The 22,188-nt window shown below is 44.6% G+C and overlaps 1 protein-coding gene across 1 annotated transcript in view; it reads right to left on the bottom strand.

Moving 5' to 3' along the window:
- Positions 1-22,188, bottom strand: part of map3k22 (mitogen-activated protein kinase kinase kinase 22) — a 92,614-nt gene that overhangs the window by 51,409 nt on the left and 19,017 nt on the right. The window contains exons 3-5 of the mRNA XM_084450176.1: positions 22,109-22,153; positions 5,380-5,489; positions 4,249-4,286 (exon numbers count right to left, since the gene is read on the bottom strand). Coding sequence (XP_084306302.1) covers positions 4,249-4,286; positions 5,380-5,489; positions 22,109-22,153 — 193 coding nt within the window. The remainder of the gene's footprint in view (positions 1-4,248; positions 4,287-5,379; positions 5,490-22,108; positions 22,154-22,188) is intronic.

The following is a 22,188-nucleotide window of genomic DNA, read 5'->3' as shown; positions in this document are numbered from 1 at the left end:
AACATACACACACACACACACACACACAGGGAGAGAGAGGTAGAGGTAGGGAGAGAGGGGAGAGATAAGGAGGGAGAAAGAGAGAGCAGAGAGAGGAGAGAGCCTGTGCTTTTGAAGGATTTCCAAGACTTCATCAATCTTCTTAGAGTATCCAGATAAAAGGGTTTGTTTTCTGTCATCATTTCCTCATTAAAGGCCCAAGACACTCCCTATCTTAATGACCACTTATGGGGGGTGCGCTAAATTATACAGCTTTCCTTACTCACACTCAAACAAAACATACAAAACACACACACACAGATAAAGTCTGCTTCTGTTTTTTTTTCTTTCAGGCGACCGAGACCAGAGCTGAGCGTCAGAGAATACCCAGCACCTCCATGCTGTAAACCAGGGATTCCCAAACTTTTCCATGCCAAGGACCCCAAAATAACCGTAGCCTCTGGCTGCGGCCCCCTAGCCTGGCAATGCCATCCTGATGACGTGAGCTCACATTCTGTTTCTCTCCGCATTTGTAAATAGTGAATAGGGTCTGGTGATGCCAGGCTAGCGGCCCCCTATTACAAGATGGCAAAAATCCAAAACAAAAAACTGGCATAGGCTATATAAATATACATTTATTTTCTTTTTCTTTTTTTCTTTTTCCCTTTTCTTCTCCCTTCCAACTGGCCCCCCTGGTGCTCCCTGGCGGTCCCCCAGCCCCCACTTTGAAAACCACTGCTGTAAAACACTCTACTACTGCCCCTCAACGCTGTACCTCACTCCACTACTGCCCCTCAACATTGTACCTCACTCCACTACTGCCCCTCAACACTGTACCTCACTCCACTACTGCCCCTCAACGCTGTACCTCACTCCACTACTGCCCCTCAACATTGTACCTCACTCCACTACTGCCCCTCAACACTGTACCTCACTCCACTACTGCCCCTCAACGCTGTACCTCACTCCACTACTGCCCCTCAACACTGTACAACACTCCACTACTGCCCCTCAACGCTGTACCTCACTCCACTACTGCCCCTCAACATTGTACCTCACTCCACTACTGCCCCTCAACACTGTACCTCACTCCACTACTGCCCCTCAACGCTGTACCTCACTCCACTACTGCCCCTCAACACTGTACAACACTCCACTACTGCCCCTCAACGCTGTACCACACTCCACTACTGCCCCTCAACATTGTACCTCACTCCACTACTGCCCCTCAACGCTGTACCTCACTCCACTACTGCCCCTCAACACTGTACAACACTCCACTACTGCCCCTCAACGCTTTACCTCACTCCCCTCCTGCCCCTCAACACTGTACAACACTCCACTACTGCCCCTCAATGCTGTACCACACTCCATTACTGCCCCTCAACATTGTACCTCACTCCACTACTGCCCCTCAACACTGTACAACACTCCACTACTGCCCCTCAACGCTGTACCTCACTCCACTACTGCCCCTCAACGCTGTACCTCACTCCACTACTGCCCCTCAACGCTGTACCTCACTCAAGTGCACTCCACACTCCTCCTCAGGGAAGGATGAGGGACACTATGGAAGGATGAGGGACACTATGTATTTTCTGTACAGTGCCTGAGCCTTTAACTTTGGAAATCGCAAAACGCGGCGGGGTGGCATGCCTGTGGCGGCGAGAAAGTATCAACAAATAAAAAAGACACTGAGATTTCGGGTTTCCATGTAACCCCCCAAAAATATAGGCTAGTCCAGTCCTAGTTGATTGCGTTGCAGTAGGTAGGTGATTGTGATCATTCATTGTAAACTAGGACTGGACTAGCCTACATACTTTTGGGGGGTTACATAGAAACCCAAAATCTCAGTGTGTGGTTATATGTTATTCATTTGTTGATACTTTCTCGATGATTAACGGTTTGTATATATAAACCGGCATGTCCAGCTGGCTTTCCACAATTTGCAAGTACACTATTAAATCGATGGTTCCTTCCTCCCTGTTTGGGGGATAAACTCGATTCCAAAGCAGACTGACCATTGGAGTTAATTAGGTCCTATTAACAGTACTATTGTTTGTCCCATCATCAGTATTTTTATTTTTTTTAACAAGTTTTGAGGCGAGATTTGAATAGTGGGTCCAAACTGGCGTGGGGGCATGGAGACGGGAATAGGACAATTAGGCTAACCTATTGACGAAAATGATACTAGAAGTGTTCGGCTGTTGATTTAAACAGTCATGTCAATGCTCACTGTCATGAGATTAATGTAGAATCGATAGCCTACAGAATAACCCCATTCAAAAAATATGTTTTGTTCCAATAACCACTGGCCTAGCGAATATGTTGGCTTGCTCTTTTTTAGCTCCCCACTTGACATTGCACATCAGACAGCCCACATCAGCATGGTCGCTTGTAAGGTCTCTTTCCTATGGATACAATAGGCCTACCTCAGCTCATTCATACAATTTATCATTCAACGAATCAGTCCCCCTTTTTGTGCTCTTCTGCATTCCACAAATAGATTTGCAAGTTCACATCACCAGAGGCTACTTTCTCAATTGTTATACATATACTTACATTGTACATCTCAAATGTTATGTAATTATAGTTTGTATATAGGCTAGTTATAGTTTTGATTTGATTTCGCTGAATAGGCAACATTCCAGCCTAAAGTTACCAGTCCCTCAATAATCTACAGTATTGTCGGTAAGCTCCGCTGCCACTAGTTGCTTCTTGATCAATGATCCCTCCTGTTGGTTAGCGTGCAACACTGCACGAAAAGACGGTGCTTCCCGCCAACGCGTTGTCACCACAGTGCCGCCACAGGCATGCCACACCGCCGCGTTTTGCGATTTCCAAAATACAGGCTCAAGCTCTGTATCTTAATTTCCAACCTTTTCCGTAATTTTCCACTGCTGAAATGCAAAAATTCCCCGTAGAGGGATCATGTAAGAAAGAAAGAAAGAAAGAAAGAAAGAAAGAAAGAAAGAAAGAAAGAAAGAAAGTAAGAAAGAATCTATCACTACTGCCCCTCCACACTGTATGAATTAAGTTGAGGATGATCAAAGGGAAAGGAGGGGTGGACACAGAGAGAGAGAGAGAGAGAGAGAGAGAGAGAGAGCACCCTTTGCTTTGAATGGTTTCTCCCTGAGCCAAAACTCTCCCAATCTCTCTCTCTCTCTCCCTGTCTCTGTTCCTCTCCCTCTATCTGTTTGTCTCTCTCTCTCTCTCTCTCTCTCTCTCTCTCTATCTGTGAGTGTAGTGCAGTGTGACATGTGTTCACAGGAGAACTGAGAGGAGAGAGGAACATGAAAAACCTGCTTTTTCCTCAGCAGCCAATTCGATCTGTGGGACCCAGGAGAGCCGAATGTGAGTTCTCTCATGCACACTGTCAACCTGCTGGGTGTTGTGTATTTCTAGTTTCCCACTCTGACAAGTCTAGTGTTGGTTCCTTTCTGAGGGATCTGAACAGCTCCTGTGTGGAGTGTGAAGGGTTGTCGTCAGTTTCTCATTTGAGGTTTTCTACACTCTCACACTGTTCATAGCATGTGCATACTCTCCCTCTCCAGTAGCCCTTTAGTTGTACCAGGTGGTTTTGAGTGAGGGAAGAGAACTATCAGAGTTATGTGGGTGTGGGGTGAGGCTGAGCAACTCACAATGGGGTGTGCCTGGGAGACCTGACATTGAGCTCAAACACTTGGCTCTCTCTTCCTGTCTGTCTCTCCCTCCCTCTCTCTTCCTCTCTCTCTTTCTCCCTCTCTCTCTCCCTTTCTTTATCTTCCTCTCTCTCTTTCTCCCTCTCTCTCTCCCTTTCTCTCTATTCCTCTCTCTTCCTCCCTCTCTCTTCCTCTATCTCTTTCTCTCCCTCTCTCCCTTCCTTCCCCTCTCTCTCTTCTTCTCTCTCTTCTTCTCTCTCTTACTTCCTCTCTCTTACTCTCCCCCTATCTCCCTCCTTCTCTCTCTCTCTCTGTCTTCATCTTCCCCTAACTTCCTACCTCTCTTCCTCCCTCTCTCTCTCTTCCTCTCTCTCTCTTCCTCTCTCTCTCTTCCTCCCTCTTTCTCTTCCTCTTTCTCTCTTTCTTCCTCCCTCTCCCTCTCTCTCTTTCTCTCCCTCTCTCTCACTGCCAACCTGCATCAGATACACAAGGCCCAGCTAAATGTCAAGGCAGACATTTCACTGCCACATTAAGGTGAAAGGCATGGCACAACATAAAATACACAGTCAGTAAGTGAGTAGTTAATATGTGGACAGAGGAGGAGAAAAATAAGAAAGTTCCAACTGACCTTTTTTCTCTCTCATGCTCCAACTTGACTCTTAAATCCTGCTTAATGGAAAACAACAGTGAGGAGTTATGAGAATGGAAAGTTCAAATGTGGCCTTTTTGGCAGTGGTATAAGACTATTATTGCTACAAAGAGTATGTTAACTCTTTAACATACTCTTTATACAACGGGTAGTTCCGACCTGGCAATCTGATTGCATGGCCATAACTAACATAATGGATTATTTTTCACACAAAAACTCATAAACACATTTAAGTGCATGGGAGATCATCATTTAGATAGGACGCTATCGTAACGTAGTACTGCAGCCTACTATGAGTAGAAATAAAATAAGCGTATACAGTATGCAGAGCTAGCATGCATTTTCAGCTTATGCTGTTTTTATGTCCCTTTGCCTCTCTTCCCTCATCTCTGCCCTGTCCAGACTGTCCCATCCATGTCTCTATCCTGTCCAGACTGTCCCATCCCTGTCTCTATCTTGTCTCTGTCCTGTCCAGACTGTCCCAGCCCTGTCTCTATCTCGTATCTGTCCTGTCCAGACTGTCCCATCCCTGTCTCTATCTTGTCTCAGTCCTCGCCAGACTGTCCCATCTCTGTCCTGTCTCTGTCTCTGTCTCTGTCTCTGTCTCTGTCCTGTCTCTGTCCTGTCTCTGTCCTGTCTCTGTCTCTGTCCTTCACCTGTCTCACCTGCCAAACAGTTAGACTACACGTAGTGTAGCTACACGTAGTGTTTTTGTTGGATCCTGCACCTATTGACGCAACCTTCGTCTGCCATCTTCAGAATGAGGGATGCATCGAGAGTAAAAAGAAAAAGCAAATCCTGTATTGATGATTCCACTGACGGACTGTTGCAGCTGTGATACTGTGTGTAGAAGTGAGTATTCTCTGAATAGTAATACTGTGTGTAGAAGTGAGTATTCTCTGAATAGTGATACTGTGTGTAGAAGTGAGTATTCTCTGAATAGTGATACTGTGTGTAGAAGTGAGTATTCTCTGAATAGTGATACTGTGTGTAGAAGTGAGTATTCTCTGAATAGTGATACTGTGTGTAGAAGTCAGTATTCTCTGAATAGTGATACTGTGTGTAGAAGTGAGTATTCTCTGAATAGTGCCGAGTTGTGTGTGTTGTGACCTGTTTGCAGAGCAGGGTCCTGTTCTTGGGCTTGTGGCTGTTGTTCTGGGAGTAGCAGCGGCCCAGTGCTGCCAGGTCCTTCATGATGGAGTTCAGCGCCTCCTCGTCATCTGGAAGAGGGCACCAAAACTGTTAGCTACAAGTCTTACATGTTTGTTTATAAGTGTTATCCATGAGTCTTATATGTTTGCTTTTACCACGGCACAGCGAGTCTCACTGTGATCTATAGACTGCTATTTCAGTCAAGTCAGTCACACAGTCATGGACAGATACAGAGTCAGTCATGGACAGATAAGGAGTCACTCATGGACAGATACAGTCAGTCATGGACAGATACAGAGTCACTCATGGACAAATACAGAGTCACTCATGGACAGATACAGAGTCACTCATGGACAGATACAGAGTCACTCATGGACAGATACAGAGTCACTCATGGACAGATACGGAGTCACTCATGGACAGATAAGGAGTCACTCACGGACAGATACAGAGTCAGTCATGGACAGATACGGAGTCACTCATGGACATTACAGTACATTAGCGCAGCCAGGGGAGGGAGGCGACGGCAGGTGCAGCGTGATTGACACATTCCTCAGCAATTGATGCTAATTTTGGTAAACACAAGCGTACATGCACTTCAGGGAGAAGGAAAGAAACACACAGACCCAAATAAAGGTCCACAGGACTCCAGTGTAAAACAGCCTAAACTAAAAGTTCAAAGGTAAAAAAATGTCCAAAATAAAACCCCTGGATTAATGGATTGCATGGTTTCACACCCCTGGACTAATGGATTGGTGAGTGGAGCGAAGGGAGATGATGAATTTCTGCCTTGTCTCCCTGACGCCACTTCTGTGAATCAAAAATGAACGCCTCCTGGGAACAGCGAATGGCTGGCAGATAAGGGTGGAACTGGGGACGCAACTTTGATTCCCCCAAAACATCTTGGAGACCAGCCTTTGACCAGACATTGTTCTGCTCCCAGAAACATCCAAGCAGGTCGTCATGCTAGAGCTAACAGTGCCCTGGAAGCAAGGTCATCATAGTTTTGCTTTTTTCATTAGTTTTTATTTGTATATCGTTTAAACTTTTTCTTCGTTTTTAAAGCAGATTTGCTAGTTTAGTTTAAATTTTTTGAAAAAGCTTAGTTTTTGTTTCGTTTTTATTAGTTTCAGTATTAGTTTTTTTCCTCTTCTGCGCTAGCCTCGCGAGACCATCCTGATCTCGTGAGCTCACGTTGTTTCATTCCATGTGAAACAAACCATCTGGCGCACGTCAGGTTACTTCTGTGCAAGGGCACAGCTAAAGAATGATTGGAGGATAGATATCATATCCAAACAAAATACTAGGTTTTATGAAATGAAAAAGACTAAAACTAAGGACATTTTCTCTATAATTTTAGTTTATTAGGGCCCGAGCACTGGCGGTGCGAGGCCCTATTGAAACTCGAAGGATTATTAGGGCCCGAGCACTGGCGGTGCGAGGCCCTATTGAATTTCGAAGGATTATTATTAGGGCCCGAGCACTGGCGGTGCGAGGCCCTATTGAAACTCGAAGGATTATTATTCTCCTTCTCCTTCTCCTTCTTCTTCTTCTCCCCAAACAAATGCATTTTTGGCGGCCTAAACATCAATGAAAACGGATGAAACTTTGCAGATACATCAGTCCCGGTGAAAATCTGATATTTCATTGGTGACGGAAATGGGCGTGGCAAAACGGCTCAAGAGCGCCACCTGGAAAGTTTAAAATGGCGAGCCCCACCTTTCAGTTTGATGTAGGCGAACGAAATTCGGTGGGCATATGTATTTCATCGAGCCACACTAAAATGTCTCTTGGAGCTATACCCAACATGCAACAGGAAGTCCGCCATTTTGCTCTTAATGTGCCATTTTGTCCTTGTTTTGACCATTTCCATGCCTCGTACTTCGACGAACTCCTCCTACAGATTTCATCTGATCAACTTCATATCGGGTCAGCTTCATCTTAAGACCTTTGTGATCAAAAGTTATCAAAAAAATTGAGTTTTCACCAAACACCCTTGCCGTGGCGCCCCGCCAAAGTTTGACATTTCGCCATAAAACACGAAGCCCTCATAACTCCTCCATACATTATCTAATTTGTCCGATATATCTCACGCTTCATGACGGTTCTGTCCTGAACACATCTATGTGTCAGTATTGCATCATACTTATAGCGCCACCTATTGGTGAAACAGGACGTCCTCATAACTCCTCCATACATTATCCAATTTGTCCGATATATCTCACGCTTCATGAAGGTTCTGTCCTGAACACATCTATGTGTCAGTATTGCATCATACTTATAGCGCCACCTATTGGTGAAACAGGAAGTCCTCATAACTACTATACATTGTCCAATTTGTCCGATATATCTCACGCTTCATGACAGTTCTGTCCTGAACACATATGTGTCAGTATTGCATCATACTTATAGCGCCACCTATTGGTGAAACAGGAAGTCCCCATAACTCCTCCATACATTATCGGATTTGTCCGATATATCTCACGCTTCATGACGGTTCTGTCCTGAACACATCTATGTGTCAGTATTGCGTCATACTTATAGCACCACCTATTGGTGAAACAGGAAGTCCTCATAACTCCTCCATACATTATCCAATTTGTCCGATATATCTCACGCTTCATGACGGTTCTGTCCTGAACACATCTTTGTGTCAGTATTGCATCATACTTATTGCGCCACCTATTGGTGAAACAGGAAGTCCTCATAACTCCTACATACATTATCCAATTTGTCCGATATATCTCACGCTTCATGACGGTTCTGTCCTGAACACATCTATGTGTCAGTATTGCATTATACTTATAGCGCCACCTATTGGTAAAACAGGAAGTCCTCATAACTCCTACATACATTATCCAATTTGTCCGATATATCTCACACTTCATGACGGTTCTGTCCTGAACACATCTATGTGTCAGTATTGCATCATACTTATAGTGCCACCTATTGGTGAAACAGGAAGTCCCATAACTCCTCCATACATTATCGGATTTGTCCGATATATCTCACGCTTCATGACGGTTCTGTCCTGAACACATCTATGTGTCCGTATTGCGTCATACTTATAGCGCCACCTATTGGTGAAACAGGAAGTCCTCATAACTCCTGCATACATCATCCGATTTGTACCAAATTGCTGACGCTTCATGAAGGTCGTATTTTGAACACATCTATGCGTCGGTATTGAGTCACACTTACAGCGCCACCTACTGGTGAAACAGGAAGTACTCATAACTCCTACATATGTTATCCGATTTACTCCAAATTGCTCATGCTTGATGAAGGTCGCATCTTGAACACTTCTGTAAGTCAGTATTGCGTCATACCTACAGCGCCACCTACTGGTGAAACAGGAAGTCCTCATAACTCCTACATACGTAATCCGATTTGTCCGATATATCTCACGCTTCATGACGGTTCTGTCCTGAACACATCTTTGTGTCAGTATTGCATCATACTTATTGCGCCACCTATTGGTGAAACAGGAAGTCCTCATAACTCCTACATACATTATCCAATTTGTCCGATATATCTCACGCTTCATGACGGTTCTGTCCTGAACACATCTATGTGTCAGTATTGCATTATACTTATAGCGCCACCTATTGGTAAAACAGGAAGTCCTCATAACTCCTACATACATCATCCAATTTGTCCGATATATCTCACACTTCATGACGGTTCTGTCCTGAACACATCTATGTGTCAGTATTGCATCATACTTATAGTGCCACCTATTGGTGAAACAGGAAGTCCCATAACTCCTCCATACATTATCGGATTTGTCCGATATATCTCACGCTTCATGACGGTTCTGTCCTGAACACATCTATGTGTCCGTATTGCGTCATACTTATAGCGCCACCTATTGGTGAAACAGGAAGTCCTCATAACTCCTGCATACATCATCCGATTTGTACCAAATTGCTGACGCTTCATGAAGGTCGTATTTTGAACACATCTATGCGTCGGTATTGAGTCACACTTACAGCGCCACCTACTGGTGAAACAGGAAGTACTCATAACTCCTACATATGTTATCCGATTTACTCCAAATTGCTCATGCTTGATGAAGGTCGCATCTTGAACACTTCTGTAAGTCAGTATTGCGTCATACCTACAGCGCCACCTACTGGTGAAACAGGAAGTCCTCATAACTCCTACATACGTAATCCGATTTACTCAACATTTATCACGCTTCATCAAGGTACCGTCCTGAACACATCTATGCTTCGGTATTGAGTCACACTTAGAGCGCCACCTACTGGTGACAGGAAGTTTCTCTCAGTACTGCACACCGAAATAGCACACCCTTTAACGGCGCCAGACCCCGACACGCATGGGGTGCGAGGGCCCGCTCACTGCTGCTCGCAGCCCTAGTTATTCTTCTTTTCCCCAAACAAATGCCTTTTTGATGGCCTAAACATCGATGAAAACGGATTAAACGTTGCAGGTACGTCAGTCCTGGTGAAAAATTTGATAAATTATGGGTGACGGAAATGGGCGTGGCAAAACGGCTCAAGAGCGCCCCCTGGAAAGTTTAAAATGGCGAGCCCCACCTTTCAGTTTGATGTAGGCAAACGAAATTCGGAGGGCATATGTATTTCATCGAGACGCACTAAAATGTCTCTTGGAGCTATACCCAACTTGCAACAGGAAGGCCGCCATTTTGCTTTTAATGTGCCATTTTGTCCTTGTTTTGACCATTTCCATGCCTCGTACTTCGATGAACTCCTCCTACAGATTTCATCCGATCAACTTCATATCGGGTCAGCTTCATCTTAAGACCTTTGTGATCAAAAGTTATCAAAAAAATTGAGTTTTCACCAAACACCCTTGCCGTGGCGCCCCGCCAAAGTTTGACATTTCGCCATAAAACACGAAATCCTCATAACTCCTCCATACATTATCCAATTTGTCCGATATATCTCACGCTTCATGACGGTTCTGTCCTGAACACATCTATGTGTCAGTATTGCATCATACTTATAGCGCCACCTATTGGTGAAACAGGAAGTCCTCATAACTCCTGCAGACATCATCCGATTTGCACCAAATTGCTGACGCTTCATGAAGGTCACCTTCTGAACACATCTATGCGTCGGTATTGAGTCACACTTACAGCGCCACCTACTGGTGAAACAGGAAGTACTCATAACTCCTACATACGTTATCCGATTTACGCCAAATTGCTCTGGGTTGATGAAGATCACGTCCTGAACACATCTGTAGGTCAGTATTGAGTCATACTTATAGCGCCGCCTACAGGTCAAGCAGGAAGTCATCATAACTCCTACATACATTATCGGATTTACTCAACTCAATTTCTCATGCTTCATTAAGGTACTGTCCTGAACACATCTATGCATCGGTATTGACTCACGCTTAGAGCGCCACCTACTGGTGACAGGAAGTTTCTCTCAGTACTGGACACCGAAATAGCACAGCCTTTAACGGCGCCGCACCCCGACACGCGTGGGGTGCGAGGGCCCGCTCAATGCTGCTCGCAGCCCTAGTTTTAGTTTGTTTTGTAAACACACAACACAGTTTTAGTTAGTTATCGTTTTTTTGTAAAGCCTAGTTTTTATTTTTATTTCAGTTAACTAAAATGTTTTTTCACACCTAGTTTTTGTTTTTTAGTTAGTTTTCGTTAACTATAATAACCTTGCCTGGGAGGAGTGGATGGAGGAGGTCAGTGAAAAGAAGAGGGAGAAATATGCTGAGCTGGTGGAGGAGATGCATGGTGTGCATGGTGCATTCCCATTGAAATGGGAGAAAGGGGCTTTTCAGGAAAATCAGTGTGCATGGCCTACAGCCTCCTGGGCATCACCTGGGGCACGTAAGAGAAAACCCATCAGCAGAGCTTCTGAGGCTGCAGAGAGAGCCTTGCGATGGCTGTGGATCAGGAGGGACAAGCAGTGGACGAATGCCTCTTGGACACAGGCCAGGAACTGATCACTCCGGGTCAGGTCACCTGGGTGAGGGTGTCTGAAGTTGAAAGACCCGAAACCTCCCATGACCCCAGGTGATGATGTTCAATGAGCTTAGTATCTCTAGAGCAGCCATCACTAACAGGCGGACCGCGGTCCGGATCCGGACCCAGAAGCCATCCAATCCGGACCGCGTCTATAACCTGATAAATCAATGAGAATTTCTCCCTTTTGACGGAGCATAGGCAACTAGTTTGAGCCTGCGCAGCCTTTATAGTATATTAAGGCATTTGTTTACTATCTCACGTGTCGCTAGCCAATCGAATCTGCGTGTTCATTGCCTGACGTCAACCAGTCTACACGTAACAGCCTAGCTATCATTAACGTTACTGTAATCAGAGCGATTCCTTGCTAACATTAGTTGGAGTTGGACACTGCATGACCAGAGAAATGTAACAACAAAAGAAGAGGGAAATGAGATACTACAAGACAGAAGTAACGTCAGCCTATACATGCCGTGCTCTAAAATAAGAAGAATAGATGTTGAAAATAGGGCGTTCCATCAAGAATGGACCGAGTTGTATATATTCATTCTCACCGCAGGTAGCTCTAAACCGGTTTCTCATATATTTCAAAAGCTACCTTGTTTTTAAATGTAGAGCTCATTTTACTCAAGTTTATAGTAGCCTACATTTTATTTATAATCCCTCCTAAATGTGAAATCCCTCCTAAATGTGAAGTGTCAATAAACAGGTTGAAATATTGTTGGAATGTAGCTTACTTCATTTGATTTTAAAGTAAGTTGGGGACCACACAACTGTAGTGAACAATATTTTAACTTCCATGCGTATTTCACAGTAACATACTTGCTGCTATACAATAATTTGATAGAAATGTGCAAGGAAACAAATCTTTTGAGGCCATAAAAAATGCACGCATCACCACCGGACCCTGGCTTGAGGCCATTTTGTCAAAATGAACCTCTTAGAACTTTACTTGATTACCCTTGCTCTAAAGGAACAGAGTAGAATATCAGCAGTGGGGAATGAGATAAGCTCCTCACTCACAAACAGAACCAAACACAACTATTGTCTTTCTCTACTTCACTTGCTTTTCTTTGTCCAGTTTATCCATTTTTGTCTCAATCTCTCTGCCTCTCTCACTCCATCCGATCTTGTTCTGTCATTCTCTCCATCTCCACTCCCAGCCCTCCTTGGGCTGAGCCCTGGCCTGGCCTGTGCCTCGGAAGCCAACTTTTGCCAAGTTTGTTAAGACAAACAACCAAGGTCCAGTGTGTGTGTGTGTGTGTGTGTGTGTGTGTGTGTGTGCGTATGTGTGTGTGTGTGTGTGTGAGAGAGAGCAAGCTCTGAGCAGGCTCTGACAGCTTACTGTAAATTAAGGAATGACCTCATTCAGCCTGGTCAGAGACTGCTGCCAGCGAGTGCTAGCTAACCAGCACAGTGGAAACCAACCAGCGAGTCCTAGCTAACCAGCACAGTGGAAACCAACCAGCGAGTGCTAGCTAACCAGCACAGCGGAAACCAACCAACAAGTCCTAGCTAACCACAGAAACCAAACCAGTGAGTGCTATGCACCTGAATACATGTCAGGCATGCTTTTACGGTATAGACCAAGTAGGTCCCTGAAATCCTCTGGCACTGAACTTTTAACGGTTCCTGGAGCCAGGACCAAGAGACATGGGGGGCAGCCTAAAGTTTGTACGCCCCCAGCCTCTGGAATACCCTCCCAGAAAAAATAAGAATGGCTGAAACTGTGGGAACTGTCCAGGAATTTACATCCAAACACCTTAAACCTTTGTCCTCTCACTTCTCTTGTAATTCATCACCTCCCCCCAAGTATTCATCAAGTCCCCTGCAACCCCTAGTTTCAATCTCCCTTTGTAATTGTAAACACCTCAACTCTCCCCCTTTTGTAATTGTAAACACCCCCTCTGCCTCGCTCTTCCTCATCTCTTTGTTTAAGTCAGAAGGGCCACACCTTCGTCTTCAGACCTTTTGTTTTCTTTGTTTGTCACATGTCTGTACTCTTGGCCACGCCTGCCATTTCACATGACGTGTAATGAGTTAGCCAATCACATCCTAGAAGGACCTTACCTGTGTTTTGACTGCATATAAGCCACAGCTAGAAGAGGCTGAATTCACTTCGGCTGACGAAACCACCTTTGTTGCGTTTTTCAGGAAGTCCTTGCGCTCGTATTGTTTTTCACAATAAACCAGACTTAACCTTTTGAACGTATCTTGGTAAATCTTTTGACTAGATCAGTTTAAAATACTATCACAGTTGGCGAACGGGAATGGTAAATGGGAGAACTGCCTGCGTGTTGCTTCGGGATTCCAGTGGATGAACTGGTGACAGACGTGTCGGTCCATAGTGGGCGTTGGAAAATCAATTTTCTCTCTTGCGCCAGAGCGCACGCCGAGATTATTTCCTCAGTTCTACCACTGGATTCTTGAGGCTCACAGGTACGTTTAAACGAACCCTCTTATGGTTCTGAGTTGTATTTGCCTTGATTTGGTTCAGTTGTGTTGGTCTGGAGTGTTGAAAACAGGAACCCCAGCGTGGGTATTTAGTCCTACCGAGGGTAGGGCGAGCATTGTTGATGTTTCGTTTCAGAACGATACCAACTAGCTTAAGCCTCATTGTTGATGTTTCGTTTCAGAACGATACCAACTAGCTTAAGCCCCGTTTGTTGATGTTCGTGTTAGCACGATTGCCAACTAGCTTCGAAGTGATTGTTGATGTTTCGTTGAAGAACGATTACCAACGAGATATAGCTACAGGGCGTGATTGAGAGTTTTGCAATCCGCGTTTCTGGAAGAAGCGTTTGTCCCTGTGATCCCGGGTGACTTGGTAAACCTAACGAGCGTTAGCTTTGACCAAGTGGCTGTACAGTATTTGGTAGGATCTAGACATCCGGTTTAGCCTTGACCAAGTTGCTGGTGCAGCCGGGCATGCTTGTTGTAAACGTGAGCGCTTTGTTTCGTCTTATGTGTCTTGTGTGTTCTCTGTTTGAGCCTCGGCTCTTGATTTGTATTGTTTGTTACGCGCGCCATGGATCCAGGTAAAAAGTATTGTAAGTATTTTTGTACACTTTTTAGACTGTTAACATTCGTAACTGCTAGATTCCAGTAGGCTAGCTGGTTGTCTAGGAGACGCCGGAAAACAACTCTCGCGGTGATCCGCCATTGAGCCAGAGGAGAACAAAGAACTTCCTGACTGGGTGAGTACTAAGCGAATTTAATGTGTCTTTGTTTCTTTCGAAATTGTATTCTTTCCCGCCGTGAGTTAACTATAAGGTCTCCTTTCATTGCTGTTTTGGGGTTTTAGGCTGCGTCGTGTTTATTAGGGATTTTCGCAGTATAGCCTTTATTAAACTGAATTCCCCGCGCTGCCAAAGACAACTTCCGGGTCATACATGCAACATTTTGGGAGCACCACTAGGTGTCCCTGTAACACCGGCTACTAACATATGGCTAGAGGATGTAACAGGATTCTACTGCATTTTGTCTAGCCCTGAGGAGATTGTTGCGCTGAAGCATTATTCTGCGAGCGTTTGTTGGCAGATTTCGTTATGCGCTAAAGCATTTTCGATTCCTTACATCCACATCTGACAATTTAGTGTTAAATTCTAAGATTCGGGCTCAGCTAGAGGTGGTTGAGATGATTAGGTTAAAGGGAAAAGCCTGTTAATTCTATAGACTGGTCTGTTTTTAAGATTTGGGAGAGAGTAGCACGAGAGCGGGTTTTTAGGTCAGGAAGGAAAGATAAGGAGATTCAGCAAACAGTCTCTCCGCCATTTCCCCAGCAGAATAACTCTGATTTAAAATTAGATTCCCCCCCCCCCTCGACTCGATGCTCCGTGCTCACACCCAACCAGGCTGTTGCTGCTCCCGCATTTAGCCACGCCCCTTCTCTCTCCCCTCTACAATACGAGTTAAGCGCGCCCCTTTCTACGAGGTATTCGTCCGAGCAAAAGCAGGACAGGAAGAAAGAATTGGCTAGAGCCATATCTGAGGCTAAGTTTAATTTGGAACAACTGTAAATGGCTAGAGATAGTCTGGAGGGACCGCAAATACAAGCGCCTCTGATACGCTGCCCAAACCCTGTTCCTCGCCCTTCACACAGGTACAGACAGAGTGGGAAAGATGAGGCATGTTTTCATTGTGGTCAATATGGTCACTGGATTGAACAGTGTCACAGTTACCGCAAGCTGAATGAAAGGGAAGAGCCTCAGATTTGGGGTCGAGCGCCACCTGCTGGAGTTCCCTTGAACAACTCACAAGGGAGGTTTTAACTAGCCAAGATAGAGATATATATATAATTTTTAAGGTAAATAAACAGGATGATATTGATGTAGAGCCTTTGAGTCTTAAGTTGTTGTTAATGTTTCTGAGCGGATCTTTTAGGTATTGGTGCGAACTCAAAAGTCTGACAGGGTTTTGACAGGGTTTTGAATAGGTGTTTGATTCAGGAGTTTGTTTCAATAGTCAATGAATGGCCATAAGCTGTTCGTTTTATGCATTCTACTGTATGAATTTCATTCATATAATGATGATGTGTTTTTTGAGGAGTTGGCTTTAGGCCTTCCCCTCTGCTATTGAACCCAGTCTGTGTTTGAGTCTTATTTTTCAGGTGCTATGGACCCTGGGCGGCAGGTCTTTGAGGAGCCTGGATCATGCCTTCCTGGGGACTGCTTGGGACCTGCTGTTTGTCTGTTTAACTGTTTGTTTTGTCTCTCTTTCTGATATGTAGCTTAAGACATAAGGTTTGTGCATAATAGTGGGGGGAATAGATAAGGGTTGCCAGTGTCTTAATCTGAATGCAGCATCTCATAACCCAATTATATATTTTTTAAATGGTTATGTTAAATATCTCATGTTTATAGTTTGAGGCACATTCATCGGGCCTGAGTGTTTTTTCTGAGTGTTTTTACAAACAACTGTCGTTCCGGGAGTGATGGGTGAATGCCGAACCAGGAGACGGGCACAGGACCGGAGGTGGAGATGGAGGTTACTGGCCTGTTTCCCTACAGATGGGCGATCTGGGGTTCGTGAGATGCAAGGCCAACGCCATGTCACCGACTCACTGTGAGCGACAGATAAGTATGAAACAGGGAAGAGACCATTTTGTCCGAAGCGGGGCCCAATACTCTGTCCTCAAATGACAGAAGAGGGAGGTTTTAGATATACAAATTTTTAGCTATACAAATGAAGCTTTGATGGATTTTTTTTTGATTAGTTAATTGTAAATGAAGCCAGTTCATTTTAGTGTCATTTTCTTTGCCCCATCTCTATTTTTATCCTGACTTCAGGAAAATTTTTGCTTTCACCCTTAGGGGGTGTTGTTTTGTTGAGACGAGAATGTGGTTATTTTATTTTATTTTCATAAAATCGCGAGAGAAATTCTAGAGCCAAATCCAATTGCCTTGATCATGACTGGGGACTGGGCGTGTTGAAGTCATTCTAACACTGCCCCTGATGTCACTGTAGGGTACTGCAGACTGGCTCTAAATGACACTTGAACAGACACCCTGTTTAAGTTTTCCTGACTGAATAACAACATTTTTTCCCCAAAGCAGGAGCTTGCGCTTAACCATGTTTCTGAGAATCTCCAACAGACTTTGAATAACCGTTCCTGACCAAAGAGGGGAACAGGGAGACCAGACCAGAGGACTCTCCTTTTGCTCTTCTGTTTTGTCTCTGTTTGTCTCTCTCATCTGTGGATCCACAGACGGAGCACTTCATCAGCCTGTACTGGGGGAGCAGGAGCGACGAGGTGGCCCTCCAGCAGCACGACCCGGGCCGACCCTACGTGGAGCAGTACAGGGATGGACCGGGTTCAATTCAAGAGCCTGTACGTGCTGCTGGCGGCCTGGCTGTGTGGCGTCCACACGGACACCGTGTCCCACCGCACCTTCACCCTGCTGAACCAGGACAGGGACTCCCTCCTCACCTTCCGAGAGCTCGCTGGCTGACCGCTCTATGTGGACCTGCCCAGTGGGGAGACAAGAGACTACCAGGAGCAGATAAGCAGCCTGAGAACAGGCCAGAAAACATGGAAGAGAAGTAGATGTTGCGGGAGGAACCTACCCGTCAAAAATGGAACTGTCAGCACATCCTCGGCCAAGTGGGCCATGGGAACATGTAATAATGGATTTTATTGAACTCTCTCCATGCCAGGGATGTCTTCAACAGAGTGAGGACCGCCATTCCTGAGGCTAAGGAGGGGTTCCTGCATCACATCTCTCCTGGGGATTGGGTCCTGGTCCGCGACCACAGACGAAGGAGCTGGAACTCGCCGAGGTGGCTCGGGCCGTACCAGGTTCTACTCACCACGCAGACAGCGATCTGAGAGGACTTCGTGGATCCATGCAAGCCATTGCCGACGGGTCCAAGCAGCAGAGGACGGTCCACCAGGGGATCGCCAACACCAGGAGATCAAGGATGCAGCTGAACCAGAGGGCTCAGAGGCCAAAGCCATGGGCTGCCACAACTGTCCTCTCCTCTGACGAGGAATCGGAGGAAAAATGACCTTGCTGGTCACCTCCTTCTCATGATCGTTATGATGGCAACATGGAGAAACTCCACAGCCATGACCTCACAAGATGCACCACACACGCACACACACCTGCACACACTGCAACTAACATTGAACATAACTGATTTCAAACAACGCGACATTGAAGTTGCGATCTAGAAGAGAAGACGGCTTGCATTCCCCAGTGACATTCTATTGCCCAAAAGAGAAGTGTCACCTAGATGACTGTTGGATATACACTGAACAAGAGTGACCTTGACAGCCACCGCCACACTCTCCTCTCCTCTGATGAGCAATCGGAGACTGACCTTGCCGGTCACCTCCTTCTTGTGGTTGTGGTATGACAACATGGACCGCACACACTGGAACCTACATTAAACATTCAGAGACGCACACATGGAAGCTATGTTCCATAGGACATCACATGCGATTATTTACAAGAGTGAATGAACTTTGAAATAATCTGAAAAATATCATATTTGTTTACAAGAGTTACAATGGTTGAAACATGAGTTGATAAATAAGTTTGGGTTTTTCCTCTAAATTGACCAAGAGGTTTTTTGCCCTTCTTACACTGGTAACCATTTATTTTTTTTGCCTTGTTAAATCAAGTTTTTTGGTGAATGGTTGTCCACTATAAATAGTATATAATCATGTCATCTTTTTTATCTTGTTTCCTGTCAAATTTCTGAAACAAGGGGTTTTGGTGCGTGATTTTGCACGTGGAAAGAAAATAATAAAAAAAAAAAAAAGTGGAGAGATTATTTCCTTTCCACATGTATAGCATAGCTGGCTGTTTACACTGTGTTTGGATTTTATATTTTATTTTTGTGTACCTGTTCAGGCACAAATGGGGGATTGTCCAGGAATTTACATCCAAACACCTTAAACCTTTGTCCTCTCACTTCTCTTGTAATTCATCACCTCCCCCCAAGTATTCATCAAGTCCCCTGCAACCCCTAGTTTCAATCTCCCTTTGTAATTGTAAACACCTCAACTCTCCCCCTTTTGTAATTGTAAACACCCCCTCTGCCTCGCTCTTCCTCATCTCTTTGTTTAAGTCAGAAGGGCCACACCTTCGTCTTCAGACCTTTTGTTTTCTGTTTGTCACATGTCTGTACTCTTGGCCACGCCTGCCATTTCACATGACGTGTAATGAGTTAGCCAATCACATCCTAGAAGGACCTTACCTGTGTTTTGACTGCATATAAGCCACAGCTAGAAGAGGCTGAATTCACTTCGGCTGACGAAACCACCTTTGTTGCGTTTTTCAGGAAGTCCTTGCGCTCGTATTGTTTTTCACAATAAACCAGACTTAACCTTTTGAACGTATCTTGGTAAATCTTTTGACTAGATCAGTTTAAAATACTATCACAGAACTTTTAAGCGAAATCTTAAGACATACCTTTTTAATCTCATTTTTATCATGTAGTTTTACCTGTTTTAATTAACATGTTTATCTTTTATACTCACTTTAATTTTTTTACTGTGTCTTTTACCATATATGATCTGTCCTGTATTATTTTCTTATTTTTATCTATTATTTGTATTTATTCTGTACAGCACTGTGTGCTACATTACTTGTATGAACAGTGCTATATAAAGTTGACATTACCTTTGCCAGCTAGCCACCACAGAAACCAGCGAGTGCTAGCTAGACAGCGCAGAAACCAACCAGTGAGTGCTAGCTAACCAGCACAGAAACCAACTAGTGAGTGCTAGCTAGCCAGCAGAAAAAACAACCAGTGAGTGCTTGCTATCTTACAGTATAAGCTGGTTTTAACGCCTGCACTCGGGAGGGGCGGCCGTAACACCCAAACGCAGTGACGAGACTGGTTTCAGGGCTTGTGCTAGCGACATTTTAAACTGCAATGGAAAAGTAACCGACTCTCCTACAATTACATATCATAGAGTCTACCTTCATACTTTCAGCTAGTTATGTGCATATCTAATTATATAAAAACAACCACAAATCATCACTATGAATTCTGTGTCGCCCTGAAAATATTGCTTGCCGATGCCTCGTCATTGTATGGGAAATCCATATTACTTTACCAACGTTACTGTACAGAGGAGTTGGTGGAATGGGAGTTAAAGTAGGATTCCAAATTGTAGCGCTATCGTAAAAAATTGCAATCCAGTTTAAAACTGTCACAACGCCGCTAGAATTGAAAACCGGAATTGTTAAGATGACACTGAGCTATAAAGTAAGCTAAATTGTTATCACCAAATGTTGTCTGGTTTTATACATTTACAGTTTATGTGACGTTGTCGCCTCAGAGTGGGGTTTAACGTAGCCCCTTCCACTAGCTAACACAGAAACCAACTAGCGAGTGCTAGCTAGCCAGCAAAGAAACCAACCAGCGAGTGCTAGCTAACCACAGAAACCAACCAGCGAGTACTAGCCAGCCAGCACTGACACCAACCAGCGAGTGCTAGCTAGCCAGCACTGAAGCCAACCAGCGAGTGCTAGCTAGCCACAGAAACCAACCAGCGAGTGCTAGCTAGCCAGCACTGAAGCCAACCAGCGAGTGCTAGCTAGCCACAGAAACCAACCAGCGAGTGCTAACTAGCCAGCACAGAAACCAACTGGCGAGTGCTACCGTATAGGGTGCTTTTGACACCTCAAACTCACCAGTTGCGGAAGCGCAACGCGCACTGCTGCGCCTCACTTCAGCTCTCATGTTAACGAATGCTGCTGCTCTCACCGGCCGTGGGTGGGCGGGCGTGCAGACGGGCCACGGGCGTGAATCGGTTTTTCTGCTCGGGGCGGAATTTTCAGTGCGTTCGCATGTGCAATTGGATTTTTACAATATATTCATCATATAATGTTTTTTAACCAACTATTCTTATATAATCAAATCATCAATATCATCTCCACATGCTTCAGACGTCACAACACACTGTCAACCAATCCTGTCGCCTCCCAGACGTCAGTAGCCAACTACTCTCACCCAGAAGACATTAATGACATCAGACTGATAATTGAAGTGGAAAAACGAAGAGAGATATATGATCTAACTGCTGAGTTTTACAGAGACAACACATGGCGATAAAGCGCACTATCAGCTGTGCACTCTGAACCAGCATCTGGTGGGTTCGGTTCCGCTCAAATCCACCCGCGCAAACAGCGTCTGTTGCGCTTGCGCGACTGCCTGGTGAGTTCAAGGCATAATGCCTGAACGCTGCGACAAGACTGATTTCTGGGCTTGTGCTAGCGACATTTTTTACTGCAACGGAAAAGTAACCGACTCCTACAATTACATATCATAGAGTCTATTTTCATATTTTCAGCTTTTTCTGTGCATATTTAGTTATATAAAAACAACCTCAAATCATCACTATCACTACGTATCAGAAAATATTGCTTTGCAATGCCACATCATTGTTTGAGAATTCCATATTACTGTACCAACGTTACTGTACATAGGAGTGGGTGGAATGGGCAATACAACCCCTCTCCAGGATTCCAAATTGCAGCACAATCATCAAAATTAGCAACCGAGTTTAAAACCGACAAAACGGCGTTAGATTTGAATTGTTTAGAAGACATTTTGAGCTACAAAGTAAGTTACATTGTTATCACCAAACGTCTGGTTTTATACATTTACGGTTTTTGTGACGTTGTCGCGTCAGAGTGGGCGTTAACGGTACCCCTTCCACTAGCTAACTAGCACAGAAACCAACCAGTGAATCTGCAATATATGAAAGGTTCATTTTTGTATTAAATTAACTTTTCCACGATATTCTAATCTGAGATGCACCTGTACAGTATGTGAGAGGTAAGTAGAAATGCTGGCCTATACGGCACTTTGTGTATATGCCAATGTGTGTTGATGATACACACAATATATACACAACACACATACTCACACACTTTGCCACACACAGTGAAACTGTGATGCCGCTGATCTAACCCATAATGAGCTTAATGTTTAACCCCCAAAATTAATGTTTAATGAAGTATAACAGCTCTGATGTAATTCAAGCGTTCCTGGGTGTGGTGGTGGTTGCACAATGTGAGTGTTTGCACTTAGGCCCAAGACATTCTTAAGGTCTCACTTGCTCATGTGCCATAACAATCAATGGTGATCTTCTAGAAGGTCCAGAGTGTATATGGATCTTGAGTGAGCAAGGCTTATCTTGTGAATTCCTACACTGTCAGTGTGTTTGGAGCTTGGGTGAACAAGGCCTACCTTGTGAATTCCTACGCTGTCCGGGTCCATTTTGGAGACCTTCATCTGTTGGGAAAAGAGAACAAAACTGCTGGATTACA

This window comes from Borostomias antarcticus (assembly GCF_949987555.1).
Source record: "Borostomias antarcticus genome assembly, chromosome: 2".
NCBI classification, from domain to species: Eukaryota; Metazoa; Chordata; class Actinopteri; order Stomiiformes; family Stomiidae; genus Borostomias; species Borostomias antarcticus.
Note: the sequence above shows the minus strand (reverse complement) of the source record. Positions and strands in the feature narration are given on the sequence as shown.